Source organism: Ostrea edulis, chromosome 5 (assembly GCF_947568905.1).
Source record: "Ostrea edulis chromosome 5, xbOstEdul1.1, whole genome shotgun sequence".
Lineage (NCBI taxonomy): Eukaryota > Metazoa > Mollusca > Bivalvia > Ostreida > Ostreidae > Ostrea > Ostrea edulis.
Window position 1 is genome coordinate 42,660,360 of NC_079168.1, and position 15,602 is coordinate 42,675,961.

Here is a 15,602-nt window from a genome sequence, read left to right on the forward strand (position 1 = left end):
GTTTCATTCGCAAATAAAAGATTCTAGAGTCCAAAGAAGTAGAGACATTTTCTATAGTCATCTAGCCCAGAAAATATGATTTCAGTAGGAGTCCCAAAATCTGGCATTCAAATAAGGAATATATAATCAAATCCAAACTACATTTTATTTGATCCAAAATTGCTTTGTGTTGTATGACAGGAGCGTGAAGTTGGCATACAATTGCAAAAAAATGCAAAAATTAATGAAAATTTTCATAAATTCATGGGGTTTTCCTTTCAGAAAACACAGCCCATGCGTCGAGCAAATTTATATTCGAACACATTTTTCATCTTCTCTTAATACACAATATATATTAATTTCATTTTGCTCGACGGATGGGCACACCTTTTCCCAAGCAATAATCTGGATGGAATTTAACAGCTTTTTGAAAAAAGGCGGGAAGAACTCTTATTCATCTAATGCTATAAAATAAGAAATAACTTTTATTTAAGTTGAGATAGTATACTTGGCATGTATTTAACTTATTCAAAACACAGATCAAGCTTGATTCAAGACACATTTAAATCGGAGAATTTTTTTGGGCCTTTATATGTACACAATCGTACCTTGTTCTTTGTGATTTGTGATTTGGTGCATGATACGAGTATTTAATAAAATGTCCGTAAAAGACTTGGATAGATGGTCTACAAAAAAATTAAATTTATGAAAATTGAAAAAATGATTAATTCATACTGTGTATTAGGTTTTTTCCGCGTGTATTCAATTTCTGCTTTGTTCGCGACGATTCCCTAATCGCGGGAAAATAAATCAGTGTAAATTTGATACAATGTTTTGTTTTTGTAATAGTTTTCTTTGCGTGAATAGTATACAGGTATGTAATAGGACGGTGAACTATGTTCAGTTAGTTCTGTTCTGTGTGGTTCATTTTCCTCTTATATCTGACAGGCATCAGATAACAGGTAATATGTTAGAACCTCATTGTTTATCTAACAATGGACAAGCTAATTATATGGGCCAAGGTCCATGCCTAAATCAAAGTATAATTATACCTAAGCTATACTTATACATGTAAAGGTACAGTGATTTATTGTGTTGCCTGCGTTATGCAGTGGCGACATATAGGGATCACTATCCGTCGTCCTGCGTCGTCGTCTGGCGGCGTTGTCACAAAAAATTTCTGTCACAGTTTTCTCAAGAACCACATGGGGCAACTCCCTGATATTTGGCACAGAGCATCACTGTGGCCAACTGTATTGTGTAAGACATTTTCGAATCTGTCGCTTATCAACTTCCTGTTTGCCGGGACTTAGAATTTTTTACAGCAAAAAAATTTCTGTCACAGTTTTCTCAAGAACCACATGGGGCAACTCCCTGATATTTGGCACAGAGCATCACTGTGGCCAACAGTATTGTGTAAGACATTTTCGAATCTGTCTCTTATCAACTTCCTGTTTGCCGGGACTTAGAATTTTTTACAGCAAAAAAATTTCTGTCACAGTTTTCTCAAGAACCACATGGGGCAACTCCCTGATATTTGGCACAGAGCATCACTGTGGCCAACTGTATTGTGTAAGACATTTTCGAATCTGTCGCTTATCAACTTCCTGTTTGCCGGGACTTAGAATTTTTTACAGCAAAAAAAATTCTGTCACAGTTTTCTCAAGAACCACATGGGGCAACTTCCTGATATTTGGCACAGAGCATCACTGTGGCCAACTGTATTGTGTAAGACATTTTCGAATCTGTCGCTTATCAACTTCCTGTTTGCCGGGACTTAGAATTTTTTACAGCAAAAAAATTTCTGTCAGTTTTCTCAAGAACCACATGGGGCAACTCCCTGATATTTGGCACAGAGCATCAGTGTGGCCAACTGTATTATGTAAGACATTTTCGAATCTGTCGCTTATCAACTTCCTGTTTAGTGACAAAAACCATTTCAATAATTTACTTTTTCAACATTATACGTGATATATTACATATAGAATGAACTAGCAGGCGACACATGTCTTCCGGGGAAGACTTAATACTGCGTGACTGTTTTAAACTCTGTAAATAATCTTCAATAAGAATTTTGCATCACAGCTACATTCACTTTAGCTTTAGTTGGCTCATTCCTTCCCTTTGATTTGATATAATCAGAAGAGTACACAGCAAAACTTTCTGCAAATCAAATTATTTATGTTACTATGCTGCCAAATTGTACATGTATATTTACTTCAACCGTGTAAATGATTAAAAGAGCAAAATCATTTTTTGAAAAATGAATTCGAGAGTTGGTACACAGTACAGGTGTGTGATCAACTGAGCAGGTCTTCCAAAATTGACGAGGTGAAGGTCGATCTATCTCTCACCCAAATGAGGCAAAATAGCTGACAAAGCTCTATGATTACACCCGAATAAAGTCCGAAATCGTAAGAAATGGATTCAGAGAAGCAGGAATATCATCCCCATTGGGATTTGATTTAATTGTGACAGTAACTTGGATATCGTATAAATTGTTTCATTGACTGAATTTTTTCATTCAGAATTAAGAGTCATATGATCAAATCCTAGGTTCTTTTTTTCCAATTCCTTCACACCGGCAGAAACCCACGGACGGTCGCATTTCTTTTACCTCCCGTGTGACGCAAAGCCGATATTTTTGCATAACTCATTAAAATACACGACCTTACATGACCTATTGAGGACCGATGGGAACTGTAAGTATTCCCAGAACTCAAAATGTCAGCAGTTATGGCGACACCCATGAAAATGTGTGTTTTGTTGTGCCACTATCAAATAACCGGGTTATAGGGCTCCGTTGTCAAAAACTTCACTTGAACAGTACAGCTATGCTCTAGAGTGCCTCAACTTTCACCAAATAGACGCGTCATTTGTGTGTAGACTTTGTATAAACAAATTAAATTAGGTATGCAAGCTGTGGCAGTAATTTAGGCCAGTATGTTCAACATACCTATATAAGTCGACGGAATACCAAATCCGTTAAAAAAAACCCACATTGCTCCTGTATGAGGGATTAAATTGTTGAGACTATGAGTGCTGAACTTGTAGACCTATACACATAGACTTGTAAGCAGTAGTAAGTAAATGCTTAGTAACACGGGCTTTTTCCTCCCCCAGTCTTTATAGACACAAATACACCCTCCGCTTCAATAATGCAGATAAAGCATCTCGCTGAAAGCTTTGTAACTTGTCCAACTTCAATGAAGTCAAAATCTTCGCTTCAAAAGCCATGTTTTTTCTCTGCTCCCGAACACTGGAAATATGGTTTTTATACCCCCCGCAACAAGTTGGGGGGGGGGGGGGGGTATACTGGAATCGGGTTGTCTGTCTGTCTGTCCGTCCGTCCGTCTGTAGACGCAATGGTTTCCGGGCTCTAAAGCATTATCCTTTCCACCTACCATCACCATATCATATATATGGACTACCCATGGGATGAAGATGTTCCCTATCGATTTTGGGGTCAAAAGGTCAAAGGTCAAGCACACTGGACATCGAAGTAGCAATATGGTTTCCATTTAAATTCTTTAATGGCTTTTTTCATTGCATGGAGATGCTGTGTTCCTAGATACCTTTTGGATCATAATACTGAAGTTTTACCTATTACCAACACCCTTTGGGAGATTGGGGTAAGCGGGGGGTATTCTTATTGAGCATTGCTCACAGTACCTCTTGTTTTTCATGGGTTGAATATCGCAATAAGTAATGATAAAGAGTGAAAGTGTAAATCAACCTACTCAAATAATATTTAAAGCACGTAGCACTAGAAAGGGGGGGGGGGGCTACCCCTTTTTCCGACAACGTACTTTTTCTGTTAACATTACATGCATATTTGGTTTATTTTTACGAGCGAAGTTTGATCGATAGGTTACCCCAATCTTTTTAAAATGATTTTGGAAATGTGAAATTTAAAGAATCGATCAACCTCTTGTTGCCGCCAATTTGGTGATGTCACCAAATCATTTCGTGCTGATTTAATAAACTCTTTTGAGTTGTAGTGAGCCACCTTTAGATTTAATGCAAAGTAAGATTAAATTCTCATCCGTGTGAATGGCATATTTGTGTATCATACTCATTTGTTTGATATAGATGTTTACAGAGACTTTAAAGTTCCAAAATCCTACTGTAAATTTGTTTTGATCTTTTTTCTGAAGATGTGAATGAGTGTGCTAGAGATGCGGACCTTTGTGTAAATGGGAAATGTATAAACACAGATGGATCCTACAGATGTGAGTGCCTACCTGGCTACAAGCTGGGTACTGATCAAAGGACCTGTGAAGGTAAGAATTGGATATATACAATGTAGCTTTGTCACTAAATCCCGCAGATGAGTGACAAACGATGATGAATATGCAAATTTTACAGATAAAAATGAATGCACTGATAGTCCAGGGGTCTGTGGTAATGGAACATGTCGGAATAGAATTGGAGGATTTGAATGTCTTTGTAGTCCAGGTTTTGAACCGGGAGCAGACCGCACCTGTGAAGGTATGAAATACATACATCTTTGTTAGTAATCTGCTTATAGTAGGCTAACCCTTAAAGACCCAATTTTAAGCCACCTCCCTTAAAATTTACCTAGGCAGAGATCAAACACAGATCCCTTGTGGATCTAATAAGAGACAGTATCTCAGGCCCTGGCTGACAGATTTAGCCAAGTGTGTCAACTGGGTATCCGAGATCAAAATGTGTTGATAGAAATTAACTACATGCTTATCAACCCCTTTCATCTACCGCAAAAATAATCTTGCAGCTTTTTTTAAAATTATGAGTCGATAATTACCTGAACTAAATATTTGAATAAGAAATAAATTCAGTCGCAGCCATATTACATCCCAAAGAAAATGTAGTCTAACATCACGATACGACTTTCAGAAGAGAAATTAGTTAGGGCAATTCAAGCTTTATTAGAAGTTCCCGAAGTAACAACACCAGCTTCCGTGCATAATGTCCGAATTCCTCCTCAAACATCGTTGATAGAATGCCCATATTGCCTCTGTTGGCCTTGTGTTATTGCAGAGAAGACACTCTTGGTGGCCCAATCAACCAAAAACGGCATCCCTTAAGAACAGCCATTGTAGAAAAAATCTTTACCAAAACTTTTGGGACAGTGCTTTGCCATCCGACTCGGAGGAGCCTGAATTGATGAATGATTCCTTGACTGAAAATCCGAGCCATACAAATGGATATCAGAGAAAAGTGATTTATATGGCAGAGTTAGGAAATGCCTAACTGTAATTTGCTAGATCAGGGAATGGATGCCAAATCCAGTTAGAACTGGAAACAGAGGGAAATTACAAATATATAATTTAATAATTAATAAAAACTAAATGCATAATTAGGATGTCGGATGTCCATGAGGCTTAAATTGTGAAAAGCATGGCACCTGAGTTAAGCTTTAGCCCTATGATGGGACCAATATGGCCATATACAGTTAAAATCCATTAAAATCTTAGAAAGCTTTTGTGATTTTGTTGAAATAAGAAAATTTATAGGGATATTATTTTATTATTTCTTAGATAACCAATATCACATCTTATAAAAAGGTATTTAAACCAAAATCATGCATATTGGTCTTTCACTGGAAACAAGTTGGCCACATATCAATGATTTCTAAGTATTCTCAAGGTTATGCTTTTATAGAAGTAACCTCAACAAACGAATATTCACTAAATTTCAGATATTGATGAATGCAGCAGCTCTCTGAATAATTGTGCTTTCCGTTGTGTCAACCTTCCCGGTACTTTTCAGTGTGTGTGTCCCAAGGGCTTCACTCTGGCCCCCGATAACTCTCACTGCCAGGGTAAGGCAAATTACTTCATTATTCAATGTTTAAGTGGCTTGTAGTGTTGATGAAGTATGAATTGATTTTATATAGACCTTTTATGAATATTCCGTAGATGTGGATGAGTGCCAAACACGGGCAAATAAATGCCAGTATGCCTGCAAAAACCTGGTGGGGTCATTCATGTGTGTTTGTCCAGATGGCTTCACTGGCACAGGAGATAACTGTAGAGGTATTTGTGAATATCAATGGGAAAATTTGCAGCATCTATTTATCTATGGTGAGGTATTACTACAATAATACATAATTATTTTAGATATTAATGAGTGTCGTGATCCTCGAGTTTGTCAACCAGGAAGATGTATCAATCGCCAGGGAAGCTACCAGTGCAGGTGTCCTCCAGGCTATACCCTTAGTCCAGACAGAAAACAGTGTTATGGTAACAACAATAAATGTTATAGCTGATCACTACAAGAGCTCTAAAAATTGGGACAGAGAAAATTCAAGCTTTATAGGTCCAAAGAATTTTCCACCTCTAATTATTCTGCATCTGAAAATAACAACTGCTTATATCTAGTAATAGCAGTTTCAACTCCTTGGCATGATTGGCATTGTAACACCACAATTTGAAAATGAATCATGCTACTATACGACAAAGAATCTCATGATTGTATTTTACATTCACTGTGTGTATTCTGCATAATTTCAAGTATACTGAAATCCATTGCTTGTCATTTGCAACTATGAAGATACATTCTGTTTCAGTCTAGTTAGATCTGTTTTATAGTGACGTCTGTCTGTGTGTGAATATGCGCCAAAACTTTAACCTTGGGAAGACCTTTTGAATGCTTAGTGATAGGGCTTTCATATTTTACATCTGTAGTCCTTGTGACAAGACTTTTCTTTTGTCACCTGAGTTACTTTGCTACACATCTTGTGGAAGATTTTCTTTTAACCCATTGTACAATTTTCATCACATAACAGATTTTTCCCATATCCTTTTTAATAAAGTATCTTATACATTCCATTAGTAGAGGTTATATCAAGTGGAGGGATGGATTGAAGGTTCAAACCCACCGCCCCTGAGCTTAGTACAAAATGAATGGGTTTGTTCATGCACTTCCATATGTAAAATACTAAATGTTAGTCCCTAGATTTGATTTGACCCCTAAAAAATTGCGTTGGATGAAACCCACTTCCTTGGGAAGATTTCTGGATCCAATGCATATATAATTTTGCTCTATCAGTAGCACTATCAGCATATTAGAATTTTATTTAGTGAAATTTCGTTTTACTAGATACTTTCAAATTCATTGAAATGTACATGTATGTCAGTGTATGAAAAGGTAATATATTTTATCTGCTGCTTGGTGCGTATTCCCTGAAATTTGATGGTCCTCTGTATTTTGATTTCAGATCAGAGGGAAGGTTACTGTTTCCTAGAGTTACGAGGAGGGAGATGTATTCCCACCAATTTCTACAGAATGACAAGACAGGAGTGTTGTTGTTCTGGGTCTGCAGCCTGGGGTCCAGCCTGCTCCAGGTGTCCCATCCTGAGATCTAGTAAGCAGGGACCCATCACATGCCAGTTAATTATCTACTGAATAAGTACAGAATACAGTGCAGGTCAGGGGTATTCCCCTAAAAATATGAGGCTGCATGGACCCGTGCTTTAACACGGGCCTAGAAAAAGGTTTGCACCTTTGAAGTTGCGGTTTCTGCACCAGCCTCGGATCTGAAATTCCTCTGTATAACACGGTGTGTCTGCAGAGTGTGACAGGTGTTTTCATGGTGTCACAGTATAAAATTTCATCTTGTAAAATTAATATAATGTACAGTACATATTTCTTTGCAAAATACTATTAAGATATTTAGTATCTAAACTATGAAGATCTATATTCCATGAGCAATTTTAAATTGTTTGAATGAGGTGATTTCATGTTCCAAACATTAATTCTGTTCATTTTCAAATCAATACATTAAATAATTTATAGAGTAAGTCTTCTTGATATTAATTTGCTGTTAGTCCAAGTTATGATTTGCTTGTTTAACTGAGGGTATATATCAATAATGATGTTTCAGAAGCTCAGACCTACCATCGCATCGGCTCCAAGTCTATGTGACATATATCCCTTCATCTCGGGATTTGTTGTCTTTGATACTGTCATCGTCAGATATCCATGGCTGATCACATCTTCTACTCGTGTGATGGATGAGTAGAAGATGAGATCAGGGATGGGTATCTTACGATGTGATACAAAGCGACGAGTCTACTCCAGCAAAAGATAAAGTACCGCTAGGCATGAAAAAATAGGTGTGAATTGTATGTCAGTTGTGTGAACATTTCAAAGATAATATTCATGTATAAAGTAAAGTAGGCATTAATGAGTTAGAAGGGGAAAAAAATGTGATCATCAATTTTGATTTACGCTGTGTGTTTTTGAACATGCAATGGTGAATACTCGATCATGACCTGTTCTATACATGATGTCACAGTGAGGTTTTTTTGATGTAAAGAAAACACAAATTGATATGATTTCTTCTGCTAATACTTACTTGTTTATTTTAGGGGCATTCAAGGAATTATGTCCAGAAGATATTGGCAAAACACCTGATGGAAAAGGTTGAAAATTTAGAGCTTCTTCAATACATCCAATGCTCCATAATAAATTTTTGACTTTATATCATATACATAATATCTTGTAATGATCCATATTTGTAGATATAAATGAGTGTCAGAAGTTTCCAGGCATTTGTGGGAATGGCTACTGCATCAACACACAGGGATCCTACAGGTGTCGCTGTAACCGTGGCTACAAAACAGATATCACAAACACAAAATGTATCGGTAGGTTACCTTGTGATGTATACAAAACAGATATCACACAGATATCACAACACAAAATGTATCAGTAGTTTATCATGTGTACAAAAGAGATATCACAACACAAAATGTATCAGTAGTTTATCATGTGTACAAAAGAGATATCACAACACAAAATGTATCGGTAGTTTATCATGTGTACAAAAGAGATATCACAACACAAAATGTATCAGTAGTTTATCATGTGTACAAAAGAGATATCACAACACAAAATGTATCAGTAGTTTATCATGTGTACAAAAGAGATATCACAACACAAAATGTATCGGTAGGTTATCAGTGATATATATACAAAACAGATATCACAAACACAAAATGTATCGGTAGGTTATCATGTGATATATACAAACTCAAAATGTATCGGTAGGTTATCAGTGATATATATACAAAACAGATATCACAAACACAAAATGTATCGGTAGGTTATCAGTGATATATATACAAAACAGATATCACAAACACAAAATGTATCGGTAGGTTATCATGTGATATATACAAACTCAAAATGTATCGGTAGGTTATCAGTGATATATATACAAAACAGATATCACAAACACAAAATGTATCGGTAGATTATCATGTGATATATACAAACTCAAAATGTATCGGTAGGTTATCAGTGATATATATACAAAACAGATATCACAAACACAAAATGTATCGGTAGGTTATCATGTGATATATACAAACTCAAAATGTATCGGTAGATTATCATGTGATATATATACAAAACAGATATCACAAACACAAAATGTATCGGTAGATTATCATGTGATATATATACAAAACAGATATCACACAGATATCACAACACAAAATGTATCGGAAGGTCATTAATAGGGCTGGATCAATATATTGATTGCTGATATAAATTGGTATTTTTGAGTGATACAATAACCGATATAGCAAGCACCTTATCTTTTGATATATCAAGAGTTCTTGATAATGTATTAAACAACAATGCTTCATGAACGAGTTAATTGATAAATTAAAGATGTACAATTGTACTTTCAAAATGTCATTTGCTCTGATCACTAACACAAACATGTCGAAAGTGTGGTCCCAGTTTTCGAGAAAAAGCCAAGTGTAACATCTGTTGAGCAGAGGTAGCAAGTTCTGGGGGAACAACTAATTTGGTTCCACATCTGCAATGGCATCATAATATTATGCATCAGAAAGATGGTATATATTTGAAGTGAAATTTTGATTGAAAGGTCCGAAATCTTTCACACTAGTCTGAATTTCGCTGCTGTTATAGGCGAGAAACGACTCCGTGACCTGGACCGATATATGTCCAAATAAAAATATACAAGTGAAATCGAGAGAATAATGATGTATATCTCAGTTATTTTAAGAACCTGTGGCTTGAAATTTGGCGTGCAAGTAGTTAAAACATTAATCTATGCAAGGAGATCAGTAAATTACGCATACCTCACCTAGTTTCTGATTTTATAGGCATATGAAGCAAGTGGGTAGGGTTTTTGTTATCTCGTTCAGAGTTGGACCCCTATCTATATTTATGGTATCACAGAGTTTGGGCCCCAAACGGGCTTAACCCCTGTGATTTCAACATTTTGATCCTCAATATTAAGTGTAAATGTAATTGTATTGTCAATATACGTATCGCTTTTCTGTATCGAAATTTTCCAAATGATACCCAGCCCTAGTCATTATGCTATATATACAGAATATCACAACACAAAATGTATTGGTACATGTAGGTCATCATTTGTCATTAGCAGTATTCCAGTCTTCAATAGTGGCAATTACTGGGATTTGTTTAACTTTAGAGTCATAGAATTTGGTATGCAAGAATTGAATCAAACTTTTAAGTTTTTGGTTGTTTACAAGTATGATTGTATTTTACATCTGAGAATTATATAAGATAAGATTTTTTTCACAGTTTTACTATTGCAGATGTTGATGAGTGCAGGGAGGGCACATCTTCTTGTGAGTCCAGCTGTAGGAACACAGTCGGAAGTTATCGATGTTCCTGTGCTACAGGCTATGTTCTTAACAGGGATGGCAAAACTTGCAGAGGTACATGTATATCAAATCATTAAACTTTAATAAAGTTAAAGGAAACAGGATCATTTTGTGGGGTTCTGAATTCTGTTTGTAGATTTGGATGAATGTGCCACAATGAAGCACAGCTGTCAGCAGATTTGTACTAACACCGAGGGAAGTTACCAATGCAGCTGCAAGATTGGCTACAGAATGGAGGCTAACCAGTGTAGAGGTCAGATGAAACTTGTAATTATTTCTTACGACATGGTTATAGACTGATTTTGCTAGAGGAAGGCAAGAATTATAACTATTTGGGTACTGTAAAATCACTCTGTTTTAGAAACAATTGTATGGGACTTCATTTCCTGTTTGAAGAGATGCTACTCTATACCGTAGTTTAGTTCATCTTTTTAGGGCCATGCCATATAGCAGGTGCTCTATAGTAATCAATCTGTCCATTCATTTATCAGCAATTTCTATGGCACATGATAACTTTTAAAATTTTCCTTTGGAAGATTTTCATCAATTTCACACGTAATACTTGAATTAGGCAGAGGAAGACCCCTGTTGACTTACAGATTTATTATACCCCATGAAATGAGTTGTGTAGGGTATAATGTTTTTGACCCCTTCGTCTGTCCTGTTTTTGTCAGCACAACTCCTCTGAGACCGCTCAACAGAACTTCATGAAATTTTGTAGTTAATGAGGATTACTGCGAGATGTGCATTCTTATTCAATTTTTTTTCCTGGGAGTTGGCCACTAAGTTTGAACTTAAAAGTTACTAAAACATTTTGTTAGTACAACTCCTCTGAAACTGTTGGAACAGAATTTCTTGAAACTATGTTATTAATAAGGGCATACTGTGTAGATGTGAAATATTTGCAAGAAATTTTTACATGTAATCAATTTTTTTTTCTGGGAGTTATGCCCCTTGTTAACATAGAAGTTTGGCCAAATTTGGTACTCCTCTGAAACCACTGAACAGAATTTCATGTAACTTTGTATTTGATATGGACATGATGTGTAAATGTGAATATTCACAAGAATTTTTTATTTGATTTTGCCACTTTTGAAAATAGAAGTTTGGCCAAAGTATACATTTGGTGCATCTTGTGTGAAACCAGTTTTCAAGCTATATGTAATTACTAATTAGATATTTTTGTTTTAAGAATTTATACAATTTACATTACATATGATTTAGGTGGTGCCATCTACTTGCATGGGTGAATACAGTACAATATAGCACAATAAAGGCATAAGAATTTGTTGTATTTTACACTTTGTGGATGCAACTCCTCAGAAACAGCTCAACAGATTTTGTTTAAATTTTGTAGGATTGTTAGTCACCATAAGTAGTTGATCACATTGTGCCACCATTTCAATTCGACAAATTTTACATGAGTTTTGGGACTTTGTTGAATTTGTATGCGCTTCACTATAGAAACACTTTGTGGACACAACTCCTCAAAGACCGCTGTATGGAGTTTGTTAAAATTTTGCAGGATTGTTAGTCACAATATGTGATTCTATAAATGTTACAGGAGTTATGGGACTATTGTGCTTCAACATTTTTAAGACGATGGGGGACCTATAGTTACGCATAGCAATCTTGTAACTTATTGTTAACTACCATTCTAATTCTTTTCAAATTTGGTATTTATTTGGAAGTATTTTGAGGACAAGGCGGCCCGGGACATAAATTGTCAATTTCAGGACTACTGCACCCCCAGGGCCTTTGAAGCGGGGCAAAAACTTTCAAAACTTGATAATTTTTCAAAAATCTTGTACAAAAAACCACAGCAGGGCCAAGGTGACTTAGGTGAGTGATGTGTCCCTTGGGCCTCTTGTTGAATTTTTATCATGCCCCTACCATGTATCATATTCAATACTTAGTATCTTAAAACCAACAGTTTTACCTCTATAATCTTTACCTTTAACCATTTTCACTGCACAAAATTATAATTGGCCACTTTTACATGAGTTGTGACTCTTTCCCATACATGCCAACTATTAAAAATCCCCATGGGGGATTTAGCATTTGACGACATTTTTTCAAAGCTCTACATTCGCAACATTTTGTTGTGAAAGTATGTATTTGTGTTTTCAAAGGAAATCTCAATCTAATACATTGTACATGTGTTATATTACCACAACATCAAAAACAAAACTCAAAAAAACACACTTTGAAAGATATACATAATTATTTTTATTAAAATCATCACATGAAGCTGTAATTTTGTCAGTAAAAATAATAGTAGGGGTCAATACCATACCACCCCCTAATAACAAAATTAAAATGCATGCATATAGGTATGACTGACTACAGAGGCGATCTTTCTGTCTGTAAACATTGTCATCATAGACTTTGCAGAGTCTGGTGGAACAATCCACAACCAGAAAAGGAGTGTTCTGCTCTACCACGAAGTTAGCAAACAAAACCTCTGAATGCGTGATGTCTGAAACAATTACCCAAAATAATATCGTCTAAAATAATCTTTAATTTTTTTTTATTGTAAATTTACTGGCTAATATTAGATTCAACATTTGATACCTGGCTGAAGTAACAGGTTTATACAAATTATGTATGACAAAGTCAATTGAATACTAGGCCCCCTATAATTTTATAATACATTGCTATAGATTCAGATATATATCTGAAAAAATATAATTCAATGGACCCATTGCTTATCTTGGATGCTCTAGCTCATTCATCCCGAAAATCAAGAATGTCCAAACGTTTGGTAATGTAACTATCATCTTTGTCGTTCATGTTTGTGTAAAGAATATGCCAATTTCCCGATTAATTAAAATCTCAAAACATGCACTTCATTGTCCGATAATCAGGTAACACCAGGTAAACTCCACCAATTCACACATCCTGGTACCACACATCACAAGTAACAGAAATGGCTCACTTATCATTCCGATTTTGGATTGGCTATATAGCCACAAAGAAATTGCACGTGATGGTAAATTCGGGTTGAAAATCGGGGTTCTTTTTACAAAATTTAGATTTTTGGTGGTTTTTTGTTTGTTTTTTTTTCAATAGGGATTCATGAAGTGGGCATGTACATGTATGCTTTCCGTAATGTTCATTTTGAGCAAATAGGGTACTTGCATTAATTCTTTTGCAATTTTTTTCTCTCAGAATGCCTGTTATTATTTGTAGATATTAATGAATGCAATGAAGATTCCTCACTTTGCACACCAGGAGGAACATGCCGCAATACTCTGGAGGGATTTAAATGTATTTGTAAAAGAGGATACAAAATGGACTCAACAGGCAGAAAGTGTATTGGTAATATCACTAGTCTGATCTGATTCAGAGGGTTTGATAGACACACTGATCACAATTATTATCAGGGAAAGAAATTTATGATTACTTTAATAATCAGAGTTTTATAAAAAGAAAAAAATGTCGAACTGCATGCTACTGCTTTTTCCAATATTTTAGATAGGAAAGGTAAGTTTGATAAAGGTCTGTAATTTTTTAATGCATCCTTGTAAAGTCCTTGGTGCTTAATTGATGGTCGTACTATAGCTGAAATCCAAAGGCATGTTTGATTCCAAGAAAGATTTGTTGATGATTTCAGTAATGATTGGCGAAACACACTCCAAACATTGTTTCAGAACTTTTATGAGTATTGGGTCTAATTCGTAGGACACACCACTGATAATATCCCACACCTCAGAAAGCGACACTGGCTCAATTTTACACTGCCAAAGGAATACCATCAAACGTTATGTCAGCCCAAAGAACCTCTTCCATACAAGGGGACGTGTTTGAAGTATCTCTAATTTTCTGAATTTTTTCAATAAAGTATTCTCCAAATTTGGATGCAAGATTTGTTGTCATGCACAGGCAACAATGACGCATTTGTATTTCCAATGAGATTGTTAGTAATCTGTAATATTTGTTTGAGTTGCTGCCTAATTCTTGGATTCTGTTAGTATAGTATTGTGTTTTGCAATATATAGCAAGAGTTTAGTAACCTGCATACACTTCTCCTTGAAAATTTCCATGTGGACAGACAATTTTGTTCGTCTTGTCATCTGTTTGGCCCTCTGACGATCTGTCTTGGCAGAATGAAGGTTGTCCGTAAACCATGGGGTGTTTGGGCATAAAGTGATCTCCTTTGATTTTTGAGAGCATAAATATCAATGGTGGTTTGAAGGACTGCATTATAATGCATAGCAAGTTTTTCAGCGGATGTATCTTCAATTATAAGAAGTTGAAAAGTTGAGATCGTTTTTTAATTTGCTGATGTCGATGTCAGATAATTTTCGAAAAGTCAAGTTATCTTCTCCCGTGGAGGTTTGGTGAGATGCAGCAAGGAACGAATTGCATGATGATCCCCAGTAGTGTTGCCACTGTTGTCACATATACCAGAATCTGCCACTAACAGCACTCCATGCAAAGTTGGGCTATCGTCTCTGGTTATTAATACATCCAAGATATGCCCATGAAGATGTGTTGCATCGGAAGCATGCTGTAATAACCACTGTCCCTTTAAAAGCTCTGTAAACATTATGGTAGCTTCATCACTGGGATCATCAAGATGGAAATGTGAGATCACCTGTGATTAGTAACTCATTAGAAACTAAAACCATGCAGGCTATCTAGATAGTTGGTCCATTCTTCAAAGAAAATCGAGTTTCGTAGATTGTTCAATCTCAAAGGCAGTGGACGATATATGAAACAAAGACGAAAAAAATTTATCTTTTACACCAACAGAGCACTCTAGATGTTCAAAATGTGTGTACTTGGCTTCTTTGCTCACAGGCCTCACACTAATTTGTTTTGTGTCGATGTTTGCCAGATCCCCGTCCCTACTAACATTCCAGCCTTGGTTTTGTGAATGACCTCATATCCATCTGGTGTAAGTTCTGAATATACGAACTTATCTGTATCAGATCCTAATCATGTTTCCGTTAGCACCAT

At 36.0% G+C, this 15,602-nt stretch overlaps 1 protein-coding gene across 1 annotated transcript in view; it reads left to right on the plus strand.

Moving 5' to 3' along the window:
- Nucleotides 1-15,602, plus strand: part of LOC125652346 (fibrillin-2-like) — a 143,288-nt gene that overhangs the window by 118,273 nt on the left and 9,413 nt on the right. Inside the window, exons 50-60 of the mRNA XM_048881492.2 lie at nucleotides 4,137-4,262; nucleotides 4,348-4,470; nucleotides 5,663-5,785; nucleotides 5,883-5,999; nucleotides 6,084-6,206; nucleotides 7,184-7,330; nucleotides 8,337-8,390; nucleotides 8,490-8,615; nucleotides 10,569-10,691; nucleotides 10,774-10,890; nucleotides 13,830-13,958. Of these exons, the coding sequence (XP_048737449.2) occupies nucleotides 4,137-4,262; nucleotides 4,348-4,470; nucleotides 5,663-5,785; nucleotides 5,883-5,999; nucleotides 6,084-6,206; nucleotides 7,184-7,330; nucleotides 8,337-8,390; nucleotides 8,490-8,615; nucleotides 10,569-10,691; nucleotides 10,774-10,890; nucleotides 13,830-13,958 (1,308 nt within the window). The remainder of the gene's footprint in view (nucleotides 1-4,136; nucleotides 4,263-4,347; nucleotides 4,471-5,662; nucleotides 5,786-5,882; nucleotides 6,000-6,083; nucleotides 6,207-7,183; nucleotides 7,331-8,336; nucleotides 8,391-8,489; nucleotides 8,616-10,568; nucleotides 10,692-10,773; nucleotides 10,891-13,829; nucleotides 13,959-15,602) is intronic.